Below are 26,733 nucleotides of genomic sequence, written 5' to 3' on the forward strand. Positions count from 1 at the left end.
ATTTGTATGCGAGGAATATATCTGAAGCTTATGCAAAGGAATTGGGAAAGAGGCAATATGGGAAATTGATAATATGCCAAGGCCCCTCCAGCCCTACTTCTTAAATCCAAAATTGCTTAGCTGTAGGTGCTGCAATATACAAAGCAGAGTTCCTCTACAGAAGTAAAATTCTCTAGAGGCTTCAGCATAAGAAGTGCTGAATAAATCTTCTCGGAAATTAATTTATGAATGAGTTAGTCATCTTAGTTGACTTTCTGGTCGATGCTATGTGTTTTAAAGATAGGTTAGAAGGTTGAATAGTTCCCATTAGCAATCCTTAATGTTTACACAGTAATTTTGCTACGCTTGTGACATGGTTTGAATAGCATACAGGGTTTTGTTCAACACAGTAGCTAGTTCACTTACTATTTTTGCTTTTTCAAATGGTTAAAGGGACAGGTTGAATTTCTGAAAAAAAATGCTCACTGACAGAAATGGTCATTGAATTCAGAAGGTCAGGCTTTCACTGAAAGAAAGAATTGAGATAGGCTGAGAAGGTGTGCCTTGTGATGAGCGTGATGATCATCTTTGAGTCAAAGGTTAGCCTTTGAAAGGTTTTCTAGATGACACTGAAAACTTCATAGATAATATCTGTGGATTGTTATTTTTCAGAACTGGGCCAAGGAAAAAGTTATTGGAACAGACTTCGGTTTTTAGATACTTGTGAATTCATTATGGAACTGTTTTCAAAATCATTCTTCTGTAAATACTTCTTTCTACCTGTGCTTGAACTTACACATGATCCAGTGGCAAATGTGAGGTACTGTACGAAGAGTATGTAGCAGTGTACAGGAAAAAAGCTTTAAATAATATATTAAGAAATATTGTTACAGGTTTTATGTTTTGTTTAAATAATGGGACTTGAGTAAAAAGGTACAGAGCCTTCAGAGTGACCAGTATTAAAGGTGTAGAGGACTATGGGAATAAAGTTAGAAAACCACAGAAGCAGGTCAGTCTGAGTGTTTGGGGGACTGATTGAAAGTGTCAGGTTTTGGGAGTGAGAACACTGAGGCAGAGGAGCCAGCAATAGATGAGAAGAAAGTAATACTCTGTTTCATGGGTGTAGAGAGAGAGAAACATAACTTCACAGTCTCCATTAATTTCCATCCATTTCAACATCACAATATGTAAAGTCAAGCACACGAGCAATTCTTTCAGTGGTCTGAGCTTAACAAGTTAGCATAGGTTTTAGCTTACCTAAAAGTTTTCTACTTCATTGTTCCAGTAAATTGAAAAAGAATAGAAAAATATAAGGGAATTTTGGTATGTTATTCATTTTTATACAGTGGTTTTTCCGTTATTCTTGTAGTCAGTTTTTTTCTTCACTAAATAGATAGGGACCAGGCACTTACTACCAGTAAGAAAATAGTTCCTTTTATTTGGTCATGTATTTTGCATGATTTTACGCTTTTAATCTTATTTCTGATGTGTGTAATTCATGTTGTCACCATTAACGTGTCTGAACATCTAATACTAATGCTGCATAGAGATTTATATAAGTATAATTTGCACATACATATGTGCATTCAGTAAGCTTCAGTAGGTACAGTTTATTACCAAGCGAGAGTGTTTAAATAAACCTTGTATTCAGTATAACTACCACATCTCAATTCAGCAGGATCTCAAACCTAAAAACTGAGCCATTTTGTGCATATAGGTTAACATTCATGTCTCATGTCCTTAAGTTAAGAGGATTATATTAAAACAATAAACTAAATTTATATATAATCTGAAGTAGCTTGTTGCTTTTAACAAACACTTTAATTAAAAGGTCTATTGATATCATATTAAAATTTAATGGAAACTTGAAATAACTTGCAATCTCTTAGCAGATATTAAAATTAATTTTGTTGTAATTCTTTTCTGGATTGTTCCCTAGTGCTTTTTACAAAAGGAATGCACTGTCTGTGGTGGACTAAAGTTTAGAAGTCAGATGTTGTTGTTAGGTTATGATTTTAAAACAAACTTAGGGAGATATTAGTCTAGCTTTAGAGTGGTGTAACTCTTTGTGATGGGAAGTTGTGAAGGTCAAAATGTTTTGAAGGTATAAAAACAGTAAGATGAACTCATGTAAGAAAATTTTTTTGTGTTATTAATCACAAAGTTACCATCTCTGGTGCAGGATTGTCTCTGATCACAAGCCAGTGGAATCTGAGAACAGCAGAGAATATCACCATATATTGTTCTTGAGGTTTTTTTTAATCTATTCCTATAGATTAAAACTTTTCACTATTATGTACTATTACAGTCTGATCAAAGGCAGTGATTTTTATTTTCTAAAATATATGAAATATTTTTATTTAATCTGCAGAGCATTTTTGTTTTAATGATATAAAAAACGGACACATTTATACAACCAGTTTAGAAACAGTATCTAGCAATCAAGGCAAATCAATTATCATAGAATCATTTAGGTTGGAAAAGACACTTCATATCATCGAGCCCAGCCATTAACCTAACACTGCCAAGTCCACCACTAAACCATATCCCTAAGTGCCACATCCACATGTCTTTTAAATACCTCCAGGGATGGTGACTCAACCACTTCCCTGAGCAGCCTGTTCCAATGCTTGACCACCCTTTCGGAAGAAATGTTTAGGAAGAAATTTTTCCTAATATCCAATCTAAACCTCCCCTGGTGCAACTTGAGGCCATTTCCTCTTGTCCTATCACTTGTTACCTGGGAAAAGAGACTGTCACCCACCTCTCTACAACCTCCTTCCAGGTAGTTGTAGAGAGCGATAAGGTCTCCCCTCAGCCTCCTTTTCTCCAGACTAAACAACCCCAGTTCCCTCAGACGCTCCTCATCAGACTTGTGCTCTAGACCCTTCACCAGCTTCGTTGCCCCTCTCTGGACACGCTCCAGCACCTCAATGTCTCTCTTGTAGTGAGGGGCCCAAAACTGAACACAGTATTCGAGGTGCAGCCTCACCAGTGCCGAGTATAGGGGGACAATCATTTCCCTAGTACTGCTGGCCACACTATTTCTGACACAAGCCAGGATGCCGTTGGCTTTCTTGGCCACCTGGGCACACTGCTGGCTCATATTCAGCCGGCTGTTGACCACCGTCTCTAGGTCCTTTTCTGCCTGGCAGCTTTCCAGCCACTCTTCCCCAAGCCTGTAGCGTTGCATGGGGTTGCTGTGGCCCAAGTGCAGGACCTTGCACTTGGCCTTGTTGAACCTCATACAGCTGGCCTCAGCCCATCGATCCAGCCTGTCCAGGTCCCTCTGCAGCGCCTTCCTACCCTCAGGCAGATCAACACTCCCACCCAGGTTGGTGTCATCTGCAAACTTACTGAGGGTAAGGCACTCTATCCCCTCATCCAGATCATTGATAAATATATTAAACAGAACTGGCCCCAGTACTGAGCCCTGGGGAACACCACTTGTGACCAGCCGCCAACTGGAGTAAACTCCATTCACCACCACTCTTTGGGCCCGGCCATGCAGCCAGTATTTACCCAGCGAAGAGTACACCCGTCCAAGCCATGAGCAGCCAGTTTCTCCAGGAGAATGCTGTGGGAAACCGTGTCAGAGGCTTTACTAAAGTCTAGGTAGACAACATCCACAGCCTTTCCCTCATCCACTAGGCGGGTCACCTTGTCATAGAAGGAGATCAGGTTAGTCAAGCAGGACCTGCCTTTCATAAACCCGTGCTGAGTGAGCCTGATCACCTGGTTGTCCTGTACATGCCGCGTGATGGCGCTCAAGATGATCTGCTCCATAACCTTCCCCAGCACTGAGGGCAGACTGACAGGCCTGTAGTTCCCTGGATCCTCCTTCCAGCCCTTCTTGTAGATGGGCATCACATTTGTTAACCTCCAGTCAACTGGGACCTCCCCAGTTAGCCAGAACTGCTGATAAATGATGGAGAGTGGCTTGGTGAGCACTTCCACCAGCTCCCTCAGTACTCTTGGTGGATCCCAGCAGGCCCCATAGACTTGTGTGTGTCTAAGTGGTGTAGCAGGTTGCTAACCATTTCCCCTTGGATTATGCAGGCTCCATTCTGCTCTCTGTCCCCATCTTCCAGCTCAGGGGGCTGGGTACCTCAAGAACAATTTCAATCCTTAGTACAGAAAAGACATGGTTAAGTTCACCTAAGTACTTTATGCTGTTCAGTTTGAAAGCAGGCAAAGTTGAGCTTCACAGGGACACTCTAGTAACAAAAATATATCCACGCAGTGTCAGAGCAGAAAGATATTAAGTTTGAAGTTTCTGTTCTTGGTTATTTTATACAAATAATTTTTCTCCCTGAATTTACTTCATTTAAAATTTCATTCTCAGTTAATAGAGCAGCTCACAGCTGCTGAAAGCATCATAGCCCGTTACTACTTTTCTTTCATCCTGATTCCTGACCATACCGTCCACCCCTTCCGTTGCCTTGAGGAGTGTTCATTGGACCTTTGGCTAGGCTGATTAAACTTACTAAGCCATCAGAAAACTGTCCACTTTTTTCTGCCCTCCCCCTGTCAAGTAAGTTCATTTTCTGCTATTCAGTTGCACGATGGGCTGACTGAGCTGATGAAAGGTCCAGCCAGTAGCAGAGACAGCACAAACAGGGGGAGCCTCCAGATAGAAGCAGGGAGGTAGGGTAGGGGGAAGAAGGGCTTTCTTCTTTTAGGAGCCAGTAAATAGTCAAATCCTTTTAGTTTATCTGATACACCTTCATCCTTGCAGTTGTATGGAACTGTAGTCACATGATTTTTGGTGAGACTTAGGCTCCTTTGTACTGATGGACTAGATTTCCAGGGTATTTAGGTACCTGATAGTTACGTGTGTAGATCATTTTGAAAATCTAGAGGTCTGCTTACTTTCTAGGTTAAAAAAAACCCCAAAGAAATCTTCATTGACTTTCAGATACAGGACTGTAGTCCTGATCTATGGAGAAGTTTTTGAAAATGTTGCAGTATGTCTGGAACCAACACACAAGCAACAGTCATTTTTGAGAAATAAGAACTACTAACTTAAATATTTTATGTCAAATGCTAGAATGCAATACAAAAATTAATAATGTTTATTAAACATCTGCATCAAAAGGTGAATATTTACTTTTTTTTTTGTAGAATGAAGCTATGCTATTTGTTGCCAAAAGTTAAATCTACTTTGAAGATTCCCACTGATAAACATTTACTTCAGCAGTTGGAATTATGTATAAGGAAACTTTTGTGTCAAGAGAAAGACAAAGATGTCCTGAGTATTGTAAAAAGAGTAAGCATTTTTCTTTTCCAGCGGCATTTTGTCTTGGGGTTATCATTCAAAATTAAGATGATCAAAGTTATGCTTTCTGTTGATTCTCTTAATGTAAGAATAGGAGACTAAAGAATTCTATTTTCTATTATGTAATTTTGAACAATTAAAAGAAGATGTAGTATAGTGCATTCTGTAAAATTTAAGAGAGTTGGTGTTTCCTTGGTTACTTATATTGCAGTTATTTTCTAGTCACTGGGATTCCAGATTTTGGCTCAATGACCATTTGTGAAAAAAATAGCAGGTGACTAAAGATATGATTAAAGGTTGACCCTAGTGAAAATGATCAAGTCTTTGAGGTAGAGATATCTTGTTAATCTATTTATTTTACAATATACAGATGAAGAATTTGCAAGATTTTGAAATGTTACAAATGTCTTTGTAATGTGAATATTCATGAAAAAGTACATCTTTAAGGGATGCCCATGCTTAGTCTCTAGACTAAAGAAGCTATGAAGTGAAGTAGCTAAAGTAGGTGGCTTCCTTAATAGGGCTGGTCTGCAGGATAGATTGGATGAACACCTGCCTGGAGCGTCCTGGCTTATTCACAGATTCCAGAGTTGTTTTTTCAGTCTTGGTTCCTAGGTCCATGCTCCAGCCATTCATGCTTCTGTGCTTTCCTTGAGTGTATTTTGAGTTCCATATAGATCGTCTAGTAGTCCTTCATTGTGAGTCTCAGCAGGGCTCTGAGAATACTCTCTGACAGTTTTTAACTGCATTTGTAGCACAAAAATACAAGCATAGGCTTCAAATGTTTAGGAAGAAAAGGCATATTTAATTTTGAATACCATTATTCTAAGTTTTTTATCTGGACAGTTTTTTAGTTAAAACTGTGACATGCTGTTTAGTAAGATTAAATAATGTTTTGATTTTCTTTATAGACAGTGTTAGAATTGGACAGAATGGAGATCTGTGTAGATGCTGTAAGTACTTACTAACTTTAATACTAACCGAGCACTTTTAATTCCCATTTTCATGTAGTGATTTTTTATTTTTATTGATTTTATTTTGAAGTTTCAGAAAAGATTTTACGAAAATGATTTATTGGATCAAGAAAAAGAGAGACAAGAACACCTCCTTTTGGAAATGGTATATTTTATCAGTACAATCTGTCCTTTTTTTAATAGTTTGTAGCTAAATATTAATGAGGCAATAATTTTAAGGTAGGGGGAAGTGCATATTATGGAGAGACCTGGTAGGTTCATAACCTGTGTGTGGTTTCATTGTACACTTTACAATAGGGTTAAGTCCTTCGAAGTAACATATAACTTCCTTTTCTTTACTACCTAAATTTTGCTGTATCAATTAGAAAGGCAAACTGGAATTTCTTGAAAAATACTCATGCTTGATGCCTCTGTAGTTCTAAAATCCCAAGCCCTTTAGTACACCTTTATGGAATCTTTGTGAGGGAGCTTAGCAATTTGTCAGGCATGTATAACATAATAAATTGAATAATGAAACACCTCAGAATTCACATGCAGCTTCCATAGGCAAAGAAATTAAGGTCATAACTTCTTTTGTACCAAGGAAGCTGAAGGAGGCTCTGTGTGTTACAAGCTTTCCTGTTAGAATAAAAAAAAGAAGGCCATTGAAATCTGCAGGCTGGCAGGAGGGAGACTTAGTGCAGGTTGTATAGAGCAAAAGGAGCTACAAATTACTTAGAATTTGGAAGAGAAGTCTGCAGAATGCTTTTCCAACTTATAAAACTATTTATCTTCAGTCATGACTGTAAGCAGAAGCTGCAGCAGGTGCTTCACCACATGGCCTACATCATCTTCACAAAGCCTAGATTAGATTACTGCAGTCCTCCGTTCTGCTGCCTCCTCTCCAGCCTGAGGTGGGAGAAGCTAAGAAGCTGATAGGATTTAGAAGAGGCCGAATTTCATTAGCACGGTTTCTCTGACTTGTAGGAATTGAACTCCTCTGTAGAGAACCAAAACAGGTTCAAGACTGTCCAAAAAATGTCACTTTTTCCTCTTTGGGATTGCTACAGAGCCTATGTTTGTGGCTCACTTTGATGTCAATAGGTACTGCAGGCCTTCTCTTGGGCAGGTGATTTTCCCAGTTCACGATACCCGTCTCATGTACTTCCTGCCACCTGCCATTAGTTCGAGCCAAAGGTGCAAGCTTTGTTCTCGGGACCTTCATATGCATATTCAAAGACTTGAACTTAGCTTTAGCAGTTTTTAGGTAGATACAATTAATGTTTTTATAGTGAAAGCATTTGGGGCTGTGGTAAAATAGCCTCCAGTGCGCTCTGTGTTATCGTGTATTGTATGGTAACGTTAATATTTCCCTTGTTTCTATGGCTAGACTTTAGAAGAGCACCTGTATTTTTATGATATATCCCATTGATACAGGCATACCTTCTGTATCACAAAGGTCTCATTAAGCATTGTCTGTGAGAAGCATGCTTTTGAGGAACTGGAGATGTACACAGTAAATCGTGACATGTTGCAGCCCAAACAGATGAGGAGCCATTGAACCCAGTTAAATGTATCTGACTGCTACAGATTTTAATACTGAATATGTTAATAAGTTTCCTTAATTTTAGTAATTGACTTAGTAGAAACTATATTCCAGCAACCTTGACCTGAATTAATTACCTCTTTTTTTTTTTTTTTTTTAAACTTGGGTAGTAATTAGAGTGAAATGAAAAAATAGAGTAGAACAATTACTGTTCACTCGGTGCTTTTTCTTATGAACATAGTATAGAAAATAAGCTAATATATAGCTTTTTGAAGTTGAAGTGATATCTATTCAAGAATCCTGAAGCAAGTATTGGCCTTTGAAGTTATTGATGTAGCTGTCTTAACACTGTCTTCTGTCTATGGATGTGCTCTCAAAAGGTATTCTAAGGCTAGCTAACATTACAGAAAGGCAAATAAATTCCTTAAACTTGAAGAACTGTAATACTTGGTTTTGCTTCGCATAAAGGCTTATCAACTGTAGGTGTTGATTTTAGACCTTTAAAAAGTTTGAGCATATGTAACACACCTTACCATTTGAGAGAACCATTTTTATTGAATTGTATGTTTGAATTAAATATTGCCAGTTCTATTATCAGAGTATCTGTGTAGCACAAAAATTTTACATTGTCAGCTGCCACTTTCTATATCTTTTTAACTAAAAAAAAAAAGGTCAGGCATAATTTTAATAATCAGTTATAAATGCAAACTTCAACTCTGAGGTTCCTTCATAATTAAAGTCAACATTTTTTGGTGTGATTTTTATATAGGATATGTACCCTGATTTCATTCTGTAGTATTTAATTGGTTCTCTGGATTATTCACTAGGGGTTGTACTAATAGCAGGAGGGATAGAAATTAACTGTTATTTTGGTGATCTGGAAGCAATCCCTAATTGAAACACAATTTATTTATTTTTTTTCTGAGTAATACCTAAGAAAATGATTCATTTTTTTTTAGGAACAATTAGAAAAAGAGAAGCAGCAAAATGAAGGAAGATCTACAAATATGAATGATAAAATGTTTGAAAAGAAGCGTAAGTTTGTTTATTTGTGTACATACTGTTTGTGCATGCATTACTCTTCTACAAAGGTAGAAGAGAAGGGAGCAGAAAAGAGACACTTTATACAGTAAATAGCAGATTTTTAGAAAGTGGCAATAATTTTTTTTTTAATATATTTCTAAAGATATTTATGAAAACTGGCCTCATATTAGGAGGAAGACTTTTGGCTTTATAAATAAAATACATGACAGTTTTATTTCTCTGGTATTTTTCATTTTGGGATGTAATGTAAGTACTTGTCTGTGGTATTCTGAAGTGTTATTAGCACTGGATTAGATACTATTACTAGTTGCCTCAGGACTGTGTTAAGTCCTCCTTCTTTATTTAAAGTTAAGCTTTAAGAGAGAATTATTTATACTAGACTTTTTTTTAGGTAGAGACAGTAAAACATCATCAGTGTTGGCAAAAAGTATCACTCTCTCTGTTCCTGGAAGCTCTTCTGGTACATCAGCAGGTAAGAACTCTTTAAAAACTAATCTAGAATGCTTTGATCTCACATCAGCAGGTTTAAACCCAGCAAAGCTGCTGTTTGCATTTGTGGGCCAGAGTTTCACCTACTGCACATATGAAAAGTTTCCACTCCTAGAACTGAATGTGTTTTCTATGGTTTTTAGTTTTATTTTGTTCTTTAGTATATAAATAGGGGACATAAGGTTTATTTATTGTTATTGAAGTATTTAAATCAGTTCCTTCAGCTAGCAGAGGTTGACAGACAATTATATTAAAAAGTGTTCTTAATTACTGAGGAAATGCAATGATATTCATGTTAAAAATTTTTGCTACTTCTAATTTTAGGCAAAGAAGACAAGAAATCCAAGTTGGTTCGAAGCCAGTCTTTCAGTACTCAAGCACTACATCCAAAATACAGCAACATAGACAAGTGTCCTAAGTATCTTTATCCTCTTCATTGCTTACCTCATAGGAAACTGTTTACCTAATAGACAACTGTTATGAAATTATATGTACATGAATCTATGAAAGTAGTGATGTGCTCACTGAATTGTGACCTAAATTTTCAGCTTTCTGTTTAATTGATTAAGGTATGCAGTTTTTAACTGAGGGAAGAAATACCATTTTAAGGCATGCTGAGGCCTACAAATTCTTATGAATTCCTTTTAAGTTAATGTGTGTCACCTTTTATCATATATTAAAAATATTTTTCAATATGAACTTCTAAATCTAAATTCAGAAATTTCAGCATAACTTTCTCATTTAATTTTTTCCATATAAACTCAGAAACAATCTCAAATATTATTAAACAGCAGGATGATACAATTGAGAATAACACTTTTCTGTAATAAGAAATTTGGTTTTGTTTTGTTTGTTTTTTTAAGTAAAAGCTCTGCTACAGGATATACATCTTCAGTATCAGGAATGGGAAAGAGTTGTATGTTATCCTTTAGCGGTAAGTAGGTTATTATATTATATTTTACATTAGTTTTTTGTGTGGGTGCTGAATATGTGGGCCCCATTAAACAGGCGTACTGTAAGATATCATACTCCTAAAGAATGTAGAATAAGAGATATCCAATATGTTTGAGCAGTTAACTGCTAGTCTAGTTAGTCTCTTTTTCAGATTCTTTTTTTTTTTTGTTACATGTTCGTTTAAAGTTACATTTAAAAGTAGTAAAAGTAAACTGAGTTTGGCATTTCTTGATTAGCATTTTGGATGTCATAAAAAGGTTGTTTTGCAATTTGGCTCCACCCATTTTACATGAGCAAAGGGATATTATGTATAACTTCTACTATTATCTATAACTTCTACTGAATTAGGGGAGAGAAACTGCTGTCAGGAAATGCCTCTCTCTCCATTTACTGTTGAAGAGTTTGGAGGGTTAAAGATTAGAATGAGATGAATTGCTTCCTAGAGGAACCTGTCTTTTTCCATTCACTACCAACAGACACTAGACAATTAGCATAGACGGAATAGCTAAATTTTAAGGAGCTAAAGATTGGCCAATTAAATCCCACTCTTTTTGTATATTAAATGTATTAATCTTCTCTTCCAAAATATGTCTTCTAATTATTTTTATTTAGTAGTTTTTTCATAAAAATACTTGAAGAAATGTTAAGTTGAAACTATTCCCTTACAGAAAGTAAAACTTTTGGATTATTGCGATAGGAAATACAGCACTATTGCCACAGGAAAAACAGCTCATTCTATTCACTCTTTCTGTATTTTTTTTTTAGACAAAATTCTTTGTCTAAACTGCAGCTCTCTATTTCAGATGATTCATTCCGGACTCATTCTACTGGTAATAGTGGGAATGCTGCCTTCCCTTCCAGTTCTTCTTCTCGCAACTTATTTAACTCAGCTGACCAAAAGAACAATGGAAATAAGGAGAGTCAATCCCGAAAGATGAGCATGTAAGTGGTTGACAAGAGGTTAAATCAAGCTTATGGGTAACATTTTCAAAGGGAACTCAAAAGATCCATGTAAAATTAAGCCTATATTTATGATACTTCTGCACCCAGATTTTGAAATACTAAAATAGCAGGGTAGAAATGTGATGTGTGCAATTACAAGTGGGTTTAAGATTGTGTTCCCTTTTAATTAGTCTTTCACATTGTTTCTCCTGCACATGTTTGCATTCAGCTGGTACATTATGGGGAGGGTGGAATGGGACAAAGTGAAGGTTAGTGCATTTGATATATAATACCTACAGTCACAGTGATTTAGCTGCCTGTGGTTGGAGAAATAGCATGTATGTATTGTTAGATGATTTAATTTTTCCTTTTCCTTCTTTTTATGTGCTTATATATGTTTATATATTATTATGTAACAATTTCATGATGAATTTTGAGACTTATGATGAACTGGTACTGCTACTTGTTATTAAGACTGCCTTCCTTGCCTTACCTTAACCATTTAGATTAAAAAAAATTTGATGCTGGGCATCTCCCTCAGGCTGATTTTTTTTTTTTTTAAACATCAGGCTAAACTGTTCATCATTGATTTTGTTCTTGCAAAATATTGAATTTGTTTGCTCCTGTGATAAAAGTGTAACAGTTTTAGAAAATCGGTGATGTGTACTTACTTAGTCAAATCTCTGTAGACTCTAGCAGCTAATTCCCTGCAGATTCCTTTTACACTATGACTTGTAGTTCTAAATTACTATCATTGGACTAGCTGCAATTTTGGGTGCTCAAACTGAGATTTTTCTTTGCTATCAGAGATTTGCTTTCTTAGCCAAGGTAGAATGGAGAAAGGAAAGAAGCCAGCTATAGCAAGAAAAAGAGGTTGTTTGGGAAAGTAGACTTAAGTGTAACAGAAACTAGAACTAGAAGCTGAAAAGTATGGGGAAATGCAGGCTGGGCCTTGGAAGACTGAATAGGTACGAGAGACCAAGAATGACAGGAGAGTCCAGAATGTGAGGCTATGGCTTGCTGGTCAAAGATAATGGAGCTGAGATATGCAGCCTGCACCAGATAGGAAAGAGGAAACACCTTACAGTGGTTTGCCAGGTATAAAGAGGAAACAAGAGTGACAGTGATATCTCTTGAGTGCTCCTTTCTGGTGATTTAAGTATCTGTATGAACTCATATTTTTCCACTTCAATATTTTCACCTTCCTTTAAAAAAGAAGTCAAAACAACCATCCCCAACTTTACTCACAGATATAAGTTAATAAAATTCCTAAATTGTAAAATAAAACACTCAAAAGTTTAACAAATGTAAAAAAAAGTTCTCTGAACAGCTTGCATTCAGCTACTTATATACATTATATTATGATACAGCCTCCTGCTGTGTGATCACATAGGGTTTTTTTTCTACTGGAATTTTACCACCTTCGCTGTACAAGATAAATTTGTTATGGAATGAAATCAAGCTTGCGTAGTGACCTATTGTTTTTAAAACTGCATTTTCTTTGTAGAAAAGGTTGGAAGACAAGTAGTGAATGAAGGTGGACTGTTTGTGTTGTCAGTGGTTTCACAGCAGAAGTACCTTAGGTGCCAAGTCAAATTGCACTCTATCCCTGTCTTTGCCAGAGTCTAATGCCTTCTCTTAAATATTACCCACAGTACGTACTTCAGACTTTTTATAGGTGATCATTAGGTGGTCACTTATTTCAAAGTGCATGATTTCAAACTCAACAGTTAGATTAGTAGACATGCTGACATTTTCAGCTATCTATAAAGTAAATGGGACATGTATCTTGAGTGCATAAAATGACATACATACTAGTGCTACATACTTCCAAAAATCAGGTGTGCTCAAAAACCCATCTGCTGTCACCCTAATCACTGTATACCTCCGTTCCCTCTCTTTAAAACCAGAAAATTAGTTCATATGTTGTAAATTTTTTTAGCAACCATTGTAGAAATTCCAATTACTCATCTGTCCTACAAGGATTTGAGGAAAATAAATGGATTAATATTCACGAAGCAGTTAGATGCAAAGATTAGTTAGACATATTTTTTACATCACATAAAACTTTTCCAAATTTCAGAGGTTTTTCTGTCTGTCACTTAAAATAAAACTGATATCTTTTGTTTGAATACAAAGGGACAGAAAAAGACTCACACAGCAGTTTGTACCTTTGTCTTCAGGCAGGAAAGTGGAATGTAAGAGACTCAGCTTCAAGTTCCAATGTACCATTCCCAAGTGAATACCTTAACAGCAGACTATTTGAAAGTAGGTATCTGATCAAACACAATGATCTAGATGCTCTCTCTGGTTCAGAAAGTCCCTAAACTGCGTAGTGTCAGAAGCCAAGAGGATATACCAGGGGAAGAAAAACATTTTTGGAGAAAGAAGAGCAGGCTTAGGATGACCTACATATAGCTCTGAATAAGAGTTTTAATGTTCTGTGTTCTTATGGGAAAACACATCTGTCAAGTTGGCATAATATCTGCTGCACTGTAGATTCAATTTCTCTATTGTAATCTAGCCCAATACTTAATTGTTTTCATTAACAAAATGGAGCAGCTCTATAATGAGATATTAAGAGATACAGATACAGGAATGGTTGGTGGTAAATGTGTTCCTCTGCATAACCTTGTTGTCCAGAGATATGTTTAGGTGTACCTCTTTTATCTTTCTTTTGGTCAGAAAGCCAGTCCTGGTGCTAAATATACACACACTAAAATACAAAAAAAAGTCAGTTCCAAGGAAACATTATTTTTCTGACTTGAATGATGGAAAAATTTAATATCCAAATATATAAGCAGTTGACAGAAATGACACTTACTGAGAGAAGACTTTGAAAATTGTACAATGAGAGTTGCAGTTGAATAGATGCTCATGAATGAGCATCACCATCTATGCACTCACTAAGACAGAAAACTTGTGAGACAATAATAATTGAGTATATATTTAGACTCTATCATCATGTAAGTTTACATATGTGCTGGTTAAACATTGCACGGCAATGTTAATTCTGGCACGTCCTAGCTTTTAGTTTATTGGCTCTGCAACATGAGTAAGGTAACTTCTAATATGTTTCTTTTTCTACATAATTATGTGTGTTTGTGAAGCATGGAAGATTGGGTAGTAATATGTTGTTTAATAATTAAAATATCAACAGATATAATTAATGATTCTTAGTTCAAAGTGATGTATGTTTGGACAAAATATTATTTAATTGCTTAAGTGTAATCTTTTCCATAAAACTGCTCTACTGAATATTAGCAAACGTTCACTTTTGACAATATAGTGCAGTTTTCAGGGATGAAGAATTTCTGATTTCATATATTCATGTTCCAGGAACTTTTTGAAACCCAAAGTTACTTTGATGCAGAACTGAGGTCTTTACTTACCATACTCATGAGTTCAAACATTCTGTTTGTCCCGTTTCAGAGATATTTGTGCCAATTAAAATACTCCCTCTTTTTAAAAATAATGTAGAGGCAAGAAAAAGAAAATCTCAGTAAATCCTAATCCAGTGCTCACAAGCAGGTGACAAGAAAATGACCATTAGCTTTGGTGTCATTTGCTAGACCTTAGGTAATACTGAGACAATAGGAAATGACGCTGAAGATACACCCATACAACTTAATGGTGGAATCACAAAAGAGATGAGTACCTGCTTTTAAGCACCTTATGGAATAGGAAAGAATCACAAAGAGCACTGGTTGAGTATTTCATTCCACAAGAGACCTTACTTAAGGCAATTTGCAGAGCAAACATGCTTTTCTGATTTTCTGTGGAAGAGTTGCCAGTTAGATCATGAATCATCCTAGTGCAGAAATTGACATAATTCATTAACACTGTGTTCCATTACATAGTCCGATCTTGTATTATTATGCTATGTAGCTTTATTATCTTCTTTTAAATGTTTTCAAGTTTATGAGATTAAGATATTTTCTTTTAGGATGAGAATTGCTGTTTTGCTTGAGTTTACGTTACTGTAATATGACTGATTTCAATATGCAATTGGTTAAAACTATTTTCCAGAACTTTATAGATTCATTAATAAAAATATCCAGCTTTATAGACAGCATTTAAGAATTTTGCATCTTGCCTATAGACATAAAGATAGTGCCTGATTTTATTTCACTTTCAATTAAAACCTAATGCAAGAATGAGGGGTACAGGTTTTCCATCCTGTAAAAAGTGGGAGTAGATTTATTGTTGCATAGAAATAAAATTTCTTAATAATAAATTGATATCAGTATTTTATAAGATGTCCACAACTGACCTTTAAGACATCCACAGTGGTGTGTGACCATGTTGTAACAATTATATGCGTAAGTATCTTAAAGTAGTATCTTTCATCCAGTCATATAATTGCTTAGGAAGTTGAGCACAAGATGAAGTAGTTCTGCCAGTGATCTACTACACTTTGAGTTGGTTACTTACAGCTTCTAATCATGTTCTCCTTCTGCTGTTTAAGCTGGTAAGAGTTCTGAGGTCCAGTGGGACTGGCGTGCAATTTAGGTGCCATTTCTAAGATGAAGCTAGTAGGTATCCTAAGACTGGTGTATTATCATGAAAGATTCCATCAGCAAATTTAAGAGTGAAACAGAGCAATATCTTGCTTTGTTTGTAAATGATATTGTAAAATATTGATGCAAATATTTCCACAGAGTTCTAAAAGTTAAGCCCTGTTCTTCCAAAGATCTCTGACCATTACAAACAGTTGTTAATTGATGTAGCTACAACTCTGCGAAGCTGAAGAACAGTATATTTAAAGATTAAAAAATTAAGGCTATGAAAATTGCAGAAATTGCGCAAGTGACATGATCAACAGAAGACCTAAAAATAGCACTGTAAAGAGTTCTAAGCTTCTCTCTCTTCCCAATCTCCACTTTCCCCAGATTTTATCATGGGTTAAGCTAGAGACCTCTGACATTATTTGTAGCCATGAGTAGACTCCTTATACTACCTTAACCATCTCACTTAGAGGGTTTTCTACATGACCTTTTGTAGAAAACTTAATGGAGAATTACACCCTTCTTGTGATGAATGCCCTCAGAATGTGTCCATTTGGCTTTTTCAGTGGGTGCAGTAGAGCAGCTAGTAATTTTTAAAGTACAGCAGCTAAGAGTTATATTAAAATGTTGCATGCAATAGCAGTTTATTATGTTATGTTACTTAATAATATAGCAACAACATACTATGTATGTTTCTTTTGTGTGAAGAAAAAACAGAAAATCAAACTCTTAGATCTTCTGACAGAAAAAGAAGGGAACCAGAGACTGGTGGAAGCAACGTTCTGGTGCGATAAGGTGGGAGCAGCAGATGGGACTCTCTAATGCCTGGAATGAATAAAATGCATCTTGCAACGTTAAAACTTTTAATCTTTTAAATAAAATCCCAAGCTGTAAAATATATTCCGATAAGTAATGTAATGGTTGCAGAATTCTAACGTTGTAGTGAAATGTTATGAAATACAACTTCAGCTATGTGCTCTTAACTGCTGCAGCTAAAGAGAGGATTTTGTTTTCTTCAGTTATGCCTTTGTAGTTCAAATTCTTGGATTTAGAATGCACATATCCACTACTTAATTGGCTTATTTACAATTTTAGCCATCTTAGCACCCATGTTTTATGCAAGAAAGAGAAGGAATTGCTATGAATATGAAAAAGTAATCCCACATTTTAAAGAACCTTCAAACTTAATTTAAGACCAAAGTTCAGAACCATTGGTCAGTCTATAAAAAACATAGGCTTCAGTAGCATTGTGCTGTGAATTTGGAGGTAATGTTTTTAAAAGTACTAAGTAAAGTTCATAAAAATCCTGTGCAAGTTTCAAAGCAATCTAAAAGCAGATGTCTCCAGATGATATAAAAAAAAGTTTTATTTCATAAGTTTTGTTGTATAAATACTTGTTGTAATTTTTAGTATTTCAGATTGTATTTTCACTTGAATAATTTATAATGATGAATCTAGTTTTTAATCAGCTGCTATTGCAAGCTGTCACGCTTCAGTGATGTCATCTGCATTTGTTTGTATTAATGCTAATGTTTCTATCACAATTTGTCTGTGTAAAAACATGCAATTCTATTTTAAAAAGTTCTGTTTATGCCAATACTTGAGAGAGAGTCTATGAAGCTATTGTCAGCTTCTCTATTTCAAAATGGAAGCAGCATAAGTATATTCATATCGGAAATATGTGGTTTTTAAAATTTATTTGTGTATGATAAAGACGATCTGATCTGTGAATGCATATGCGTGTGTGGCTACTTTTTATAATGTAAAAATATGAATGATGATTTACTCAAAATAAAACCTAGGACAATGCTGTACATGCATGTTCTTGAAAAAAAATTTCTCAGGGCATCTTTTATAATTAAAATAAATAAAAGCATTTACCTATAGAAGGTATTTATTTTAAATAGTAATAATGCTGGATGTATGCTGTCTTGTGTGAAGTACAAAATGTGTCTTTGGATTTAGCAGCGTTTTACTGTCTGAATTCTTAAGCTTCTTACACTGCAGTTGGATTTAGGTGTATTCTCTATCTTTAGTCACAGACATTGTTTGGATTCTGTGGAAACATTGAAGTTTTCAGTTTGTTCTGCAGCCTGGCATAGGATCTTGTAAATCACAGATTTCTTTAAAAGCTTCTTCAAGTATTTTGTTTAACATGCAGTATGGATACAGATATACAGATGACCTATGCTGGCTCCTCCCAGGTTCTGCATTTGTATCATTAATGAAAGCAGATACTCCCAGGTCCCCAGGGACAACTAACTCAACATGCCAGCTACAGCTGCTCACCCATAGGCCACAGGAGACCTCTCAGTCTGACTTCTGCCAGGGACCAAACTCAGATCAGCAGTACCCAGCTGCAGGACAGGACTCAAAACTGTGTTTGTCCCTCAGATGCCTTTACTAGAGCAATGCAGAACAGCCAGTAAGTTCAGAAACTTGAATCCAAGCTATTTCTCCCCTTAATAAGCATGTAGTAAGTTCTGTATACAGTCTGTCATTTGTTTCTTATTGGCTGTCATTTGTCTGTCATTTTTAACTGATTAATTTATTTAATGCTGATAACACGTGCTCCACTCAATAACCCTACAACGTATTAAATTCCTGCTATGTCATCTTTAAATGCTCTATTTAGACATTTTTTGGTCTGCACGTCTTCCTTGTATAATACTCCTGCTGTCTCGTGTATACTTTCATCAGTCCATCACACTACAGACCTCCATCCCAGCCATCTTTTTGGGGGCTGGTTACTTCTGGGTTACTTCTGTTGGACAGCACCAATACTTTTGAACCCTTCATAGCATTGGTTTTACCTGCAACTCAGAATAACAACTGGAGGTCAACTGTATAGTGATAACTGAGTGGCTCTTTAAAGCAACATTCCTCCTATTAATCCTTTGGAGGCAGGAAGGGGTGATTCTCTTTTTTTCTGGGTCCAGTCATACTGCAATGTAGTGTTAGGTTAGATGCACCTTTGTAGTCTAATCAGATACCACAGTCTGCCTGCTAAATCCTTTTGTGAGTGGCTTACATCAGTGTGTGGGTTGCTGTGGGTAGACATCTAATGGTAAGTGAGGTGATTTTTAGAGGTGTTCACCAGCTTTACCTTGTAATGTATCTTTTGTATCTTCTCTTGCGCATGCATCTGTCTGTGCGTTTACCGATAGACACCTTTGAAGCTTCTGTGCCAAATGATTTTGAAAACTCTTCTGCCCCCTTTTGGGCAGCTATTTTGTGAAGGCTGTATAAGCAAGTAGAGTAATGCTTAGGTCTGTTTTATATAGCTAGAAGTAGCTTTTGTGTTGTTTCAAACTTTATATATAGGACTGCTGCTAATTAAAATTTACTAACTGTTAAAGATTTTGCTGTTCTGTTGAAATCACTGCACTACTTGAATAAGGTGAATTGTATTTAGATCATGGAAATGTTTTTCTGAAACATTTTGGCAAAATTCTGCTAACACTGAGGTCAGTAGGCTCTTAAGTCTCATCACAACCAAAGATAACATTGAGGAATATCAAGCTCCAGTGTTTGGGAATGAGCTTCCTGAATATTTTGGCATATGAATCTTTGGTTTTCATTCAGACTTATCACTAAAATGTTGAATTTTGAAAGTTCAGTTCTGTGGGGTTTTTTAAACTTGCATAGTAGGTTTTACAAAACACATTTTTGTCACTTTGTGCCTTAGTGAATTTAGCTTGGCATTAATAAAATATTAATAGGATGACCGTCTGCTAGCTGGAGAGACAAAACAGGTTTTCGTGTTTTCATATTTCACTGTCTTTTTATTGTCATGTAAATTAATAAAATAGAAATAAAGCCTCTTACATACCCCAGAATAGAAACTGTTACCTTTATTCACATGTCTGTTGGATCAACCACCCTGCCAATGAACAGTAATGTTTTAAAAGTTTCTTCAAAAATCATGAAAAGGAACGGTCGGTCCACCTTGATGACAGGAGGCACCGTGAATGCAGTTATTTCTGACCCACTAGCTGATGTGGCCTCAGTTCCTTCTTCATCCACGTCAATTACTGCCTTTTGGACAATCTGAAATGCAATGTAGAAATAAATTATGTGACAGAAATAAATATTAACATGAAGAATGTTTTGCAAAGTGCAAGACATTTAGTTGCAGTAGGCTTCTATTAAGGATTAAAATGAGTCGGTCTGTGCAATCTAGCTCTGTCTGTTAGACTGGTAGACCCATATGCTGTCTACTTAAGCAGCAGAGGAGTTGGTACAGCCACCATGACCACAATACTTAGTGTGGATACTAGTTCAGGTGTCATTGTGCTTTTCCATGTTTCTGAGTATGGGCCTCACTTAGAGATTTTGTTTTTGCAGCTGGTAGCATGAAGCAACCATTGCATTTGTATAGTGCTCCTCTTTGACACCTAACTGTACAAGGGAGAGTTTCTCAGAAGTGGGAGGTGTGTTTTCATCAGTCACAAACACTGACTGGCTGCATATGTCATTCAAAGCTGATTTTGTGAGAGCTTAGGCATATGCACAAACCTTGGGGTTTTTCCTGTATATTTCTAATTCGTACATTTGGTAGCATAGAGTAAATATGTACAGCAATGAGGTACAATCCTGGATTGGTCTGAGGACCTTCCCTTCCCACTGAAATCGCAGCCTGATTTACATGGTTTATCATGATTTATCATGATTTACAGGGATTTATCATGATTTACAGGGACAGGATGCTCCTCTGGCACTTTGTAGCTGATGCACATATTGCTTCTAATATCAGTTAGCAGCTACTATTCAAGTGTGATTTTTTCATAATGCAGTAGATTTAACTGCTGAGAAGCAGCATGGAATAGTTATATGATCAAGAGGAAGGGAGAAAAGTGCTGCAGATTGCCATTGTATTTCCCAAAAGTGAAATAGTTTATACCAAACTGAAAATCAGTGCAATTTTATCCGTTAAATATTTATTCTTAGGATGTTACATTTTCCCAGAAAGGTAATTTTGTTAAGTCGGTACAATTTTGAAAAACAGTAGTTCGTGGCCTAGAGTTTTTGAAACTGGTATAGAAGTGTTTATCATACCACCTATTAACAGTTTTGGCAAATCACAAAGGCTTCTGTAAGGAGTTGGTGCAAGGAGACTTGTACCAGCAGGACCAGTAGCTTAGAAGGATTCTTTCTGATAGGGTACAAATACTTGGAGGGAGGGTGCAAAGAAGATGGAGTGGAGAGCGGAGCTCTTTTCAGTGGTGCCCAGTGGCAGGAGAAGAGGCAGTGAGTGCAAACCGAAACACAGGAGGTTCCCTCTGAACATCAGAGGGAAACACTTTTTCACTGTGAGGGCGACCGAGCACTGGCACAGGTTGCCCAGGGAGGTGGTGGAGTCTCCCTCCTTGGAGATACTCAAAAGGTGTCTGGACATGGTCCTCAGCAACCGGCTCTAGGTGGCCCTGCTTGAGAAGGGGGGTTGGACCAGATGATCTCCAGAGGTCCCTTCCAACCTCAACCATTCTGTGATTCTATAAAGTTTCTCCCAGAGTTGTGGTCCTAGATTATCAACGCTATACAACCCTATACAACCACAAGCAGTTGTGTTATATAAATTCCTTACATAGGTTTATAAAGCTATGTTTTTAAATTCTGTGTTGAATTAATCTCATTTGAGTCTTGTTTTCCTCAACTGTTTATAAATCCAGCTTGTTGCAGAAATGTTACTTTTACTCTAATGTATGAAGTTGCACTTAGCATTAATTGCATTTCATCTTGTTCCAGACACTCCAGTTCTTGAGGTCACCAGTTTCTCTGTTTTATCTCTTTTATCTTCTTTCTTTGACCATGCCTCTTAATTTTCTATCATCAGCAAATTGTCTCTTGTGTAGGCTAGCTGTTTCCTCTTAATGGGACATCTCTGCTCACATAGACCTGTTCCTTCTTGATGTTGGCGTGATTGTCAAGTCTTTTCTCTTCCATTCTTTTCTGCTTCTTATTCTGCCTCTGTTTTCTGTCAGTCTTCTGAAATTCATCTTTGCTCTCCCTTAAATAGTGGTCCTGAGTTATCTTCTTCTCCCCTCTTTCAGTGGGGCTGTGTTCCTCTCTTCTTGGCCATTCACCAGCCTTGCCTTTGCCTGTTTAAGTGTTGATCTTTAAAAGTTTCAGTGTATGAAATGGAACATTGGAATGAGTTGGAATACAACTGTGTTGTGCTCATGCTTTGCTGTGAGATTCTGTTTTTTCTCTGCCAAGGACAGGCAGGACTGCTTTGACTGCTCTTTCTCACTGTTACCTTTTTTGATATTTTATTATTTGAACTTTCCAAAATTCTTTATTTGTTAAGAAGAATACCTGTTCCTGGACTGTGTGTGAGGGATTCCCTCTTCGGGTTTCCTTCCTTGCTCTGGCTTTTGCCATTTGACTGTCATTTACAATGTCTTTCTTGTTCATGGTTTTTGTTTAATTGTACTTCTTCTCTGCCAACTATATTCTTCTTGAGGCAGAGCTTTCCTCCTGTGATGGGTTAGCCTTGGAAGGCGTTGAGCACATACGAAATGTAACCACCCCTTACTTCTACACACCTCATACTTGAAGTGGGATCCATACTGATTAAGGTGTGCAGATTGCGTATACTTGGCAGATGAGGTCCTTTCCTATTAGTGTCCCTATAAGTGTATATGACAGTCTCTTGGCCGGGCCATTTATATACTATTATAATCTGAATAGCAAGTAATTTTAGAAGGCTTACCTGTGAAACTGCTACATATCCATGATCTGTGAGATGACTAAGGTCTGCTGTACGTGTAAAGAGATTTTTAATTCCAAGAGCATGAAGCAATTTCTTCATTTTGTATTTTTGCTCTAGTTTGAACTTTGGAAATGAAATATCGACGTTTCTGTTTGGAAAAAAAAATGCTCAATGCAAACTTGGACTATATAGTAGATCATTTGACTGCTGAAATACAGGCTACTCGGGAATTAAGCTTTACACAGAAGAAAAAGGGGCAAAAGCTAAAGAATATCTACTGGATAATCTAGGTTGGCAGAATATAATCTCTGACCTGTTGACTGCCAAAGATGCTAGAAATCATTTCCTTCTCTGTATAAAATACTTCCACCAGCATTTACAGTGCCCTGATAGCAGGGCGACACACTAGTTTATTGACCAGTGAAAAGAGTTGTCACTTCAGGAATCATATTTCACAGGAATAATTTGGGTTTACATTTTCATATTCAAATTTATCCATTACTATGGGTTTCCACTGGTAGGAAGGGTTTCATAATTATACTGCATATCTAGATTTATTGTGCACTTTGCCTGGCAGTGCTAAATTTAAGGAGAGAGAAGGAAAGGCCTAAGGAAGAATTCGGAAAAACCTGATCGCCTATGCCCTCAGAGAGACACACATTTCTAAATTAGATGAACCACAGGCTTGTTGCCTCAGAGTAGAAGCTTTCACATGCCGCTTGGGCTGTGGGTAGGCCATTAAAGGACCTCTACTCTGTAGATAGCTGATGCCACAGAGACACCAGCATGTGAAAAGGGTTAGGAAGACCAGCTAATCTTTGTTATGCTTTGTTGCTTTGCTGCAATAGACATAAAAGACATTAAGGCCAATGGGTGTCAAAGCAATACCTGGTTTTCATGTTTCCGAGCCAGGATTCCACAAGCTCTGTAGTCAAATGGTCTTCAAGTGAAATGTAGTCTCCCTCCTTTTCTGGGATGACAATCAGCATGTGGGCTTTCCCTTTGTAGGGTAGTTTTATCACAGTGCATCTCAAGTTCTCATCAAAAGTTGAATTAACTTTATCTGACTTGAACATCATGGGTACCTGTACGCTTCTGTATTTGTTTATGTGGAAAGTCTCCATTTCTGTAAATTTGGAATTAAATGGATAGATCCACTTCCCTGAGGACAGAAATAAACTAATTAATTATGTGCATTCGGACTTGTTCAGGAACCCTTACAAAAAAAGAGTAGGATATTTTCTGTATCTAGTTCAAGTGGATGACAATTGCAGTATATTTAGTGTATGTGGTTTAAATTTTTTACAGCAGGAAAAGGAAATAATCCAAAAAATAAACTCCTTCATTTGCAGGGAAAGAAGGGAAATCTTTTTCTAAGGTTGATTAGTTGCCAGTCAAGTACAGAACTGGTATCTTTTTTGTTTATTGAATGCCATATGAGCATCCGTCTTTTCTTAACGTCACCTTCTCTGAAATTCTCTACCAGCTGCTCAACATCCTGTTTTTAAATTAATTATACAGTCTTTTGGATGGGGATTCAGCGGTGCACTTACTTGTAAAGTGCACTGGAATGTGACCTCTTTTATACTAATGATTCTGATCTCTACCATTGCTTTAAATGTAGCCACAGCCATTTATCTCTTTTCTCTGATTTTCTGCCAGGGAGAGTAACCTTGGCGTTGGACAAACTGCACTTTTGTAAATACAAAAGAATAAACTTAGTCCGTGGGGAGGCTGTATGGCTGAGGGGTAATTTTCTTTATTCTCATGTATGCATTTATTTTAGTGGAGTTTCTGTGGATGTCATCTGCTCAGTGCTTTGGACTGGAGTAGTGGCTGTGACTGTGGGTTCTCTGCACGGCATTCCTCTCGCCCCCTTTGTTGCCCTAGCTCTTTGTCTTTGCTTTTTACCTAACCAGGTGTCTCTGGCTTCTGTATGGCTGTTTCAGAGTAAAGGGTGGGCTTATGGCTCCCTGTCATTGCCAGGACCTCCTTTTGGAGTCCCTTATCTATCTTCTAAGCCAGTGGTCAGAAAGACCCCAAAAGCAGGAAAAGGAGCATAAGATATTTGGCAGTAGATGACCTCTCCACAGAAGTCTCTGCCCATCACAGCTATTTCTTTCCCTCACCCTGTAAGGTGTGGGGTACTTTGTCACTTTGGTTCCTCGTGGGGAAAAGATTCTTGAATGAAATAGAAAATTATTTTTGTTTTCATGATTTTTGTGTACTATGTAAAATCAGACAATGATTTTTATGCCCAGTATCCAGCATTCAAAAGACTATCATGATTAAGGCTTTTTCATTTTAATTGGTGAGTGAAAATTAAACATCCTTTTTAGTCATAAAGAGGGATCACGCAGAGATGGATTGAGATAGTTTGATGCAGGGCTTTTTTGTTCTCTTTGAGACTCTGTTGTATGGAAGAAAGCATAGAAGAATTGTGGTTCCCTATCATGAAAAATAATTTCCTATTAAATAAACCTAATAGAAGAAAGTAAGTCTAGACAGAGATGTAGAGAAAATAGGACTCTGAATTAATTTAAACTTCCCCTAACGTAGCTGAAGTTAGAGTCCTGGTTCTCCTAATAAATAACCATTTTGCAAAACAGAAACAACAGTTACCTTTGAAGACAATGTAGTCCACAAGTAGCAGTTTATTATGGCGGTCAAGCTCTTCAAAAAACTTTGGGATTTTTCCTTTGGTCCTTTTGTTAATATTTTGATTTATGACAAATTTTGCCTGTGTAAAGTTTTGAAAGTCCACTCTCAGGAATTCCATATCAAAGTACTGCTTAGATAAGTTGAGGAAAGACTCCTTGAGTCTAAAGTCCTTTTGGATAAAAGAAAGAGTACCTTGCACAAGGAGAAGTTCTTCATTCATTGTGATGTTATCTTTCAGTTGTTTAAACAAAGCTGGTAAATGATGGCGATCCACTCTATCCTTCAAAGCATGGAGTTTTAGACATTTTACAATTTGTCTGTGTGTTTCCCCTTTGGCTGCCAGCATATATGCAGTCATGAGAGCTGATATGGAAAGGGGAGAGATGATTACATTGTTATCATGTGTCATTGCAATTTTTCTGTAGAGGTTAAATCCAAAATTTGCAGTCTTTTCAGTGAAGTTGTAGAGAGTGAACTCTACGAGACCTCGCTCTTCAAAAGGCTTAGAGATATTTTTATGATGATGCCACTCTTCAGAAATATTGACATTTTTATTTCTTTCCAATAAATTATTCTCTTTTTCCTTCTTTGGATTTTTAGGTTTGATGCCAGCCTTGCTGATTTCAACACATATTTCACTTAAGAGAAGTAGGTAAATTCCTGTTTTCATGTTGACATCCAGTAATCAGTTCTTTTTTTCTAGTAAAGAAAATGGAGAAAGAAAAAAAAAAAGGCAAGATAATGACTTTTTAGTTTGTCCTTGTATTCACAATGCAAAAGGTCATGGATGTAGCAAGGTGGTCTTTCTGCGTCTTCAGTGTATGTATGCTAAACCTAAGATCTGATTTCTATTTGAAAGGTCAAATTTAGATCAGTGAAAGAGAGAAGTTTCCAATGTCATTAAGCGAATCCAGAAGAAATATCATGATCTTCTGGTATTGGTGGTTCATGTCAGAAGTATTTAACTGATTTTCCCTTGCTAACTTGTAAATCCTTTACAAAATCAAACTGAGATTTTAGGTACAATATACAGCTCAAAGATGAAAAATCGGCTTGTTGGACCTGTGTCGCGGCTTTCGCTCCTGTGAAATTGATGTCATCTATAAACACAAGAATTCTAGGCAGCATGTGGTGGAAATGACATTTTACCCAGAGAGCTCTGACACAGACTAGTCCTAGAAGATTTGGATGGCGACCTACTGAAAGCTGGGAGGCCTGTAACTCCCTTTCTGCACTTCATTGGCACTGCAGGTGGATTGTGTTCTCCATGGTATGTGTCTTAATCATGGTTGCCATTCCTATTGGATCCATCTTTTCCTGGGTAATGGTAGTGGCCTGACAGTTAACCATCCCTTCTGTAGAAATGTTGACCAAATATTTGTTACCTTACATGTTTTATATTAGTGGCATGCTGTGTTAACAAGATTCACCTCCTTAGGGAAAAAAACACTTGAGAAGCACAAAAAGTGTCTGATTTTCTAGTACGATAAATGCCAACCCAGAAAACAATCTGTTTTTGAGAGTTAGAGAACATTATATTAAAAATTGTCTTTTTAAAACAGACACTTAAATAGCTGTATGTTATATAAAAAAATGAAACTACAGCCACTAGATTTTGTTCCAGAAATGGTAACTTACAAGAACCATGCAGAAAAATATTTGTT

At 36.7% G+C, this 26,733-nt stretch overlaps 2 protein-coding genes across 10 annotated transcripts in view; one reads left to right on the plus strand and one right to left on the minus strand.

The window, feature by feature from the left end:
• Nucleotides 1-26,733, plus strand: part of PPP4R4 (protein phosphatase 4 regulatory subunit 4) — a 111,816-nt gene that overhangs the window by 58,110 nt on the left and 26,973 nt on the right. For 4 of the 9 annotated variants that reach the window (XM_072864429.1, XM_072864437.1, XM_072864436.1 and 1 more), the window contains 10 exons: nucleotides 652-799; nucleotides 5,104-5,248; nucleotides 6,169-6,210; nucleotides 6,302-6,376; nucleotides 8,716-8,791; nucleotides 9,192-9,272; nucleotides 9,614-9,707; nucleotides 10,153-10,223; nucleotides 11,047-11,185; nucleotides 16,439-19,509. In XM_072864429.1, coding sequence (XP_072720530.1) covers nucleotides 652-799; nucleotides 5,104-5,248; nucleotides 6,169-6,210; nucleotides 6,302-6,376; nucleotides 8,716-8,791; nucleotides 9,192-9,272; nucleotides 9,614-9,707; nucleotides 10,153-10,223; nucleotides 11,047-11,185; nucleotides 16,439-16,487 — 920 coding nt within the window. In that variant the 3' untranslated portion in view covers nucleotides 16,488-19,509. Of the gene's footprint in view, nucleotides 1-651; nucleotides 800-5,103; nucleotides 5,249-6,168; nucleotides 6,211-6,301; nucleotides 6,377-8,715; nucleotides 8,792-9,191; nucleotides 9,273-9,613; nucleotides 9,708-10,152; nucleotides 10,224-11,046; nucleotides 11,186-16,401; nucleotides 19,510-25,669; nucleotides 25,722-26,089; nucleotides 26,361-26,733 lie in introns of those variants that run through there. The other 5 variants (XR_012042986.1, XM_072864431.1, XM_072864433.1 and 2 more) reach the window with 5 other exon arrangements.
• On the minus strand, nucleotides 19,552-25,760 carry SERPINA10 (serpin family A member 10). Its single transcript, XM_072864441.1, has 4 exons — nucleotides 25,031-25,760; nucleotides 23,297-23,570; nucleotides 22,409-22,556; nucleotides 19,552-19,743 (listed from the first exon to the last, which is right to left on the minus strand). The coding sequence occupies exons 1-4, from the start codon at nucleotides 25,737-25,739 to the stop codon at nucleotides 19,552-19,554; spliced, it is 1,323 nt and encodes a 440-aa protein (XP_072720542.1). The 5' UTR covers nucleotides 25,740-25,760.

The sequence above is a fragment of the Ciconia boyciana genome, chromosome 6, assembly GCF_034638445.1.
Source record: "Ciconia boyciana chromosome 6, ASM3463844v1, whole genome shotgun sequence".
In the NCBI taxonomy this organism is placed as follows: Eukaryota; Metazoa; Chordata; class Aves; order Ciconiiformes; family Ciconiidae; genus Ciconia; species Ciconia boyciana.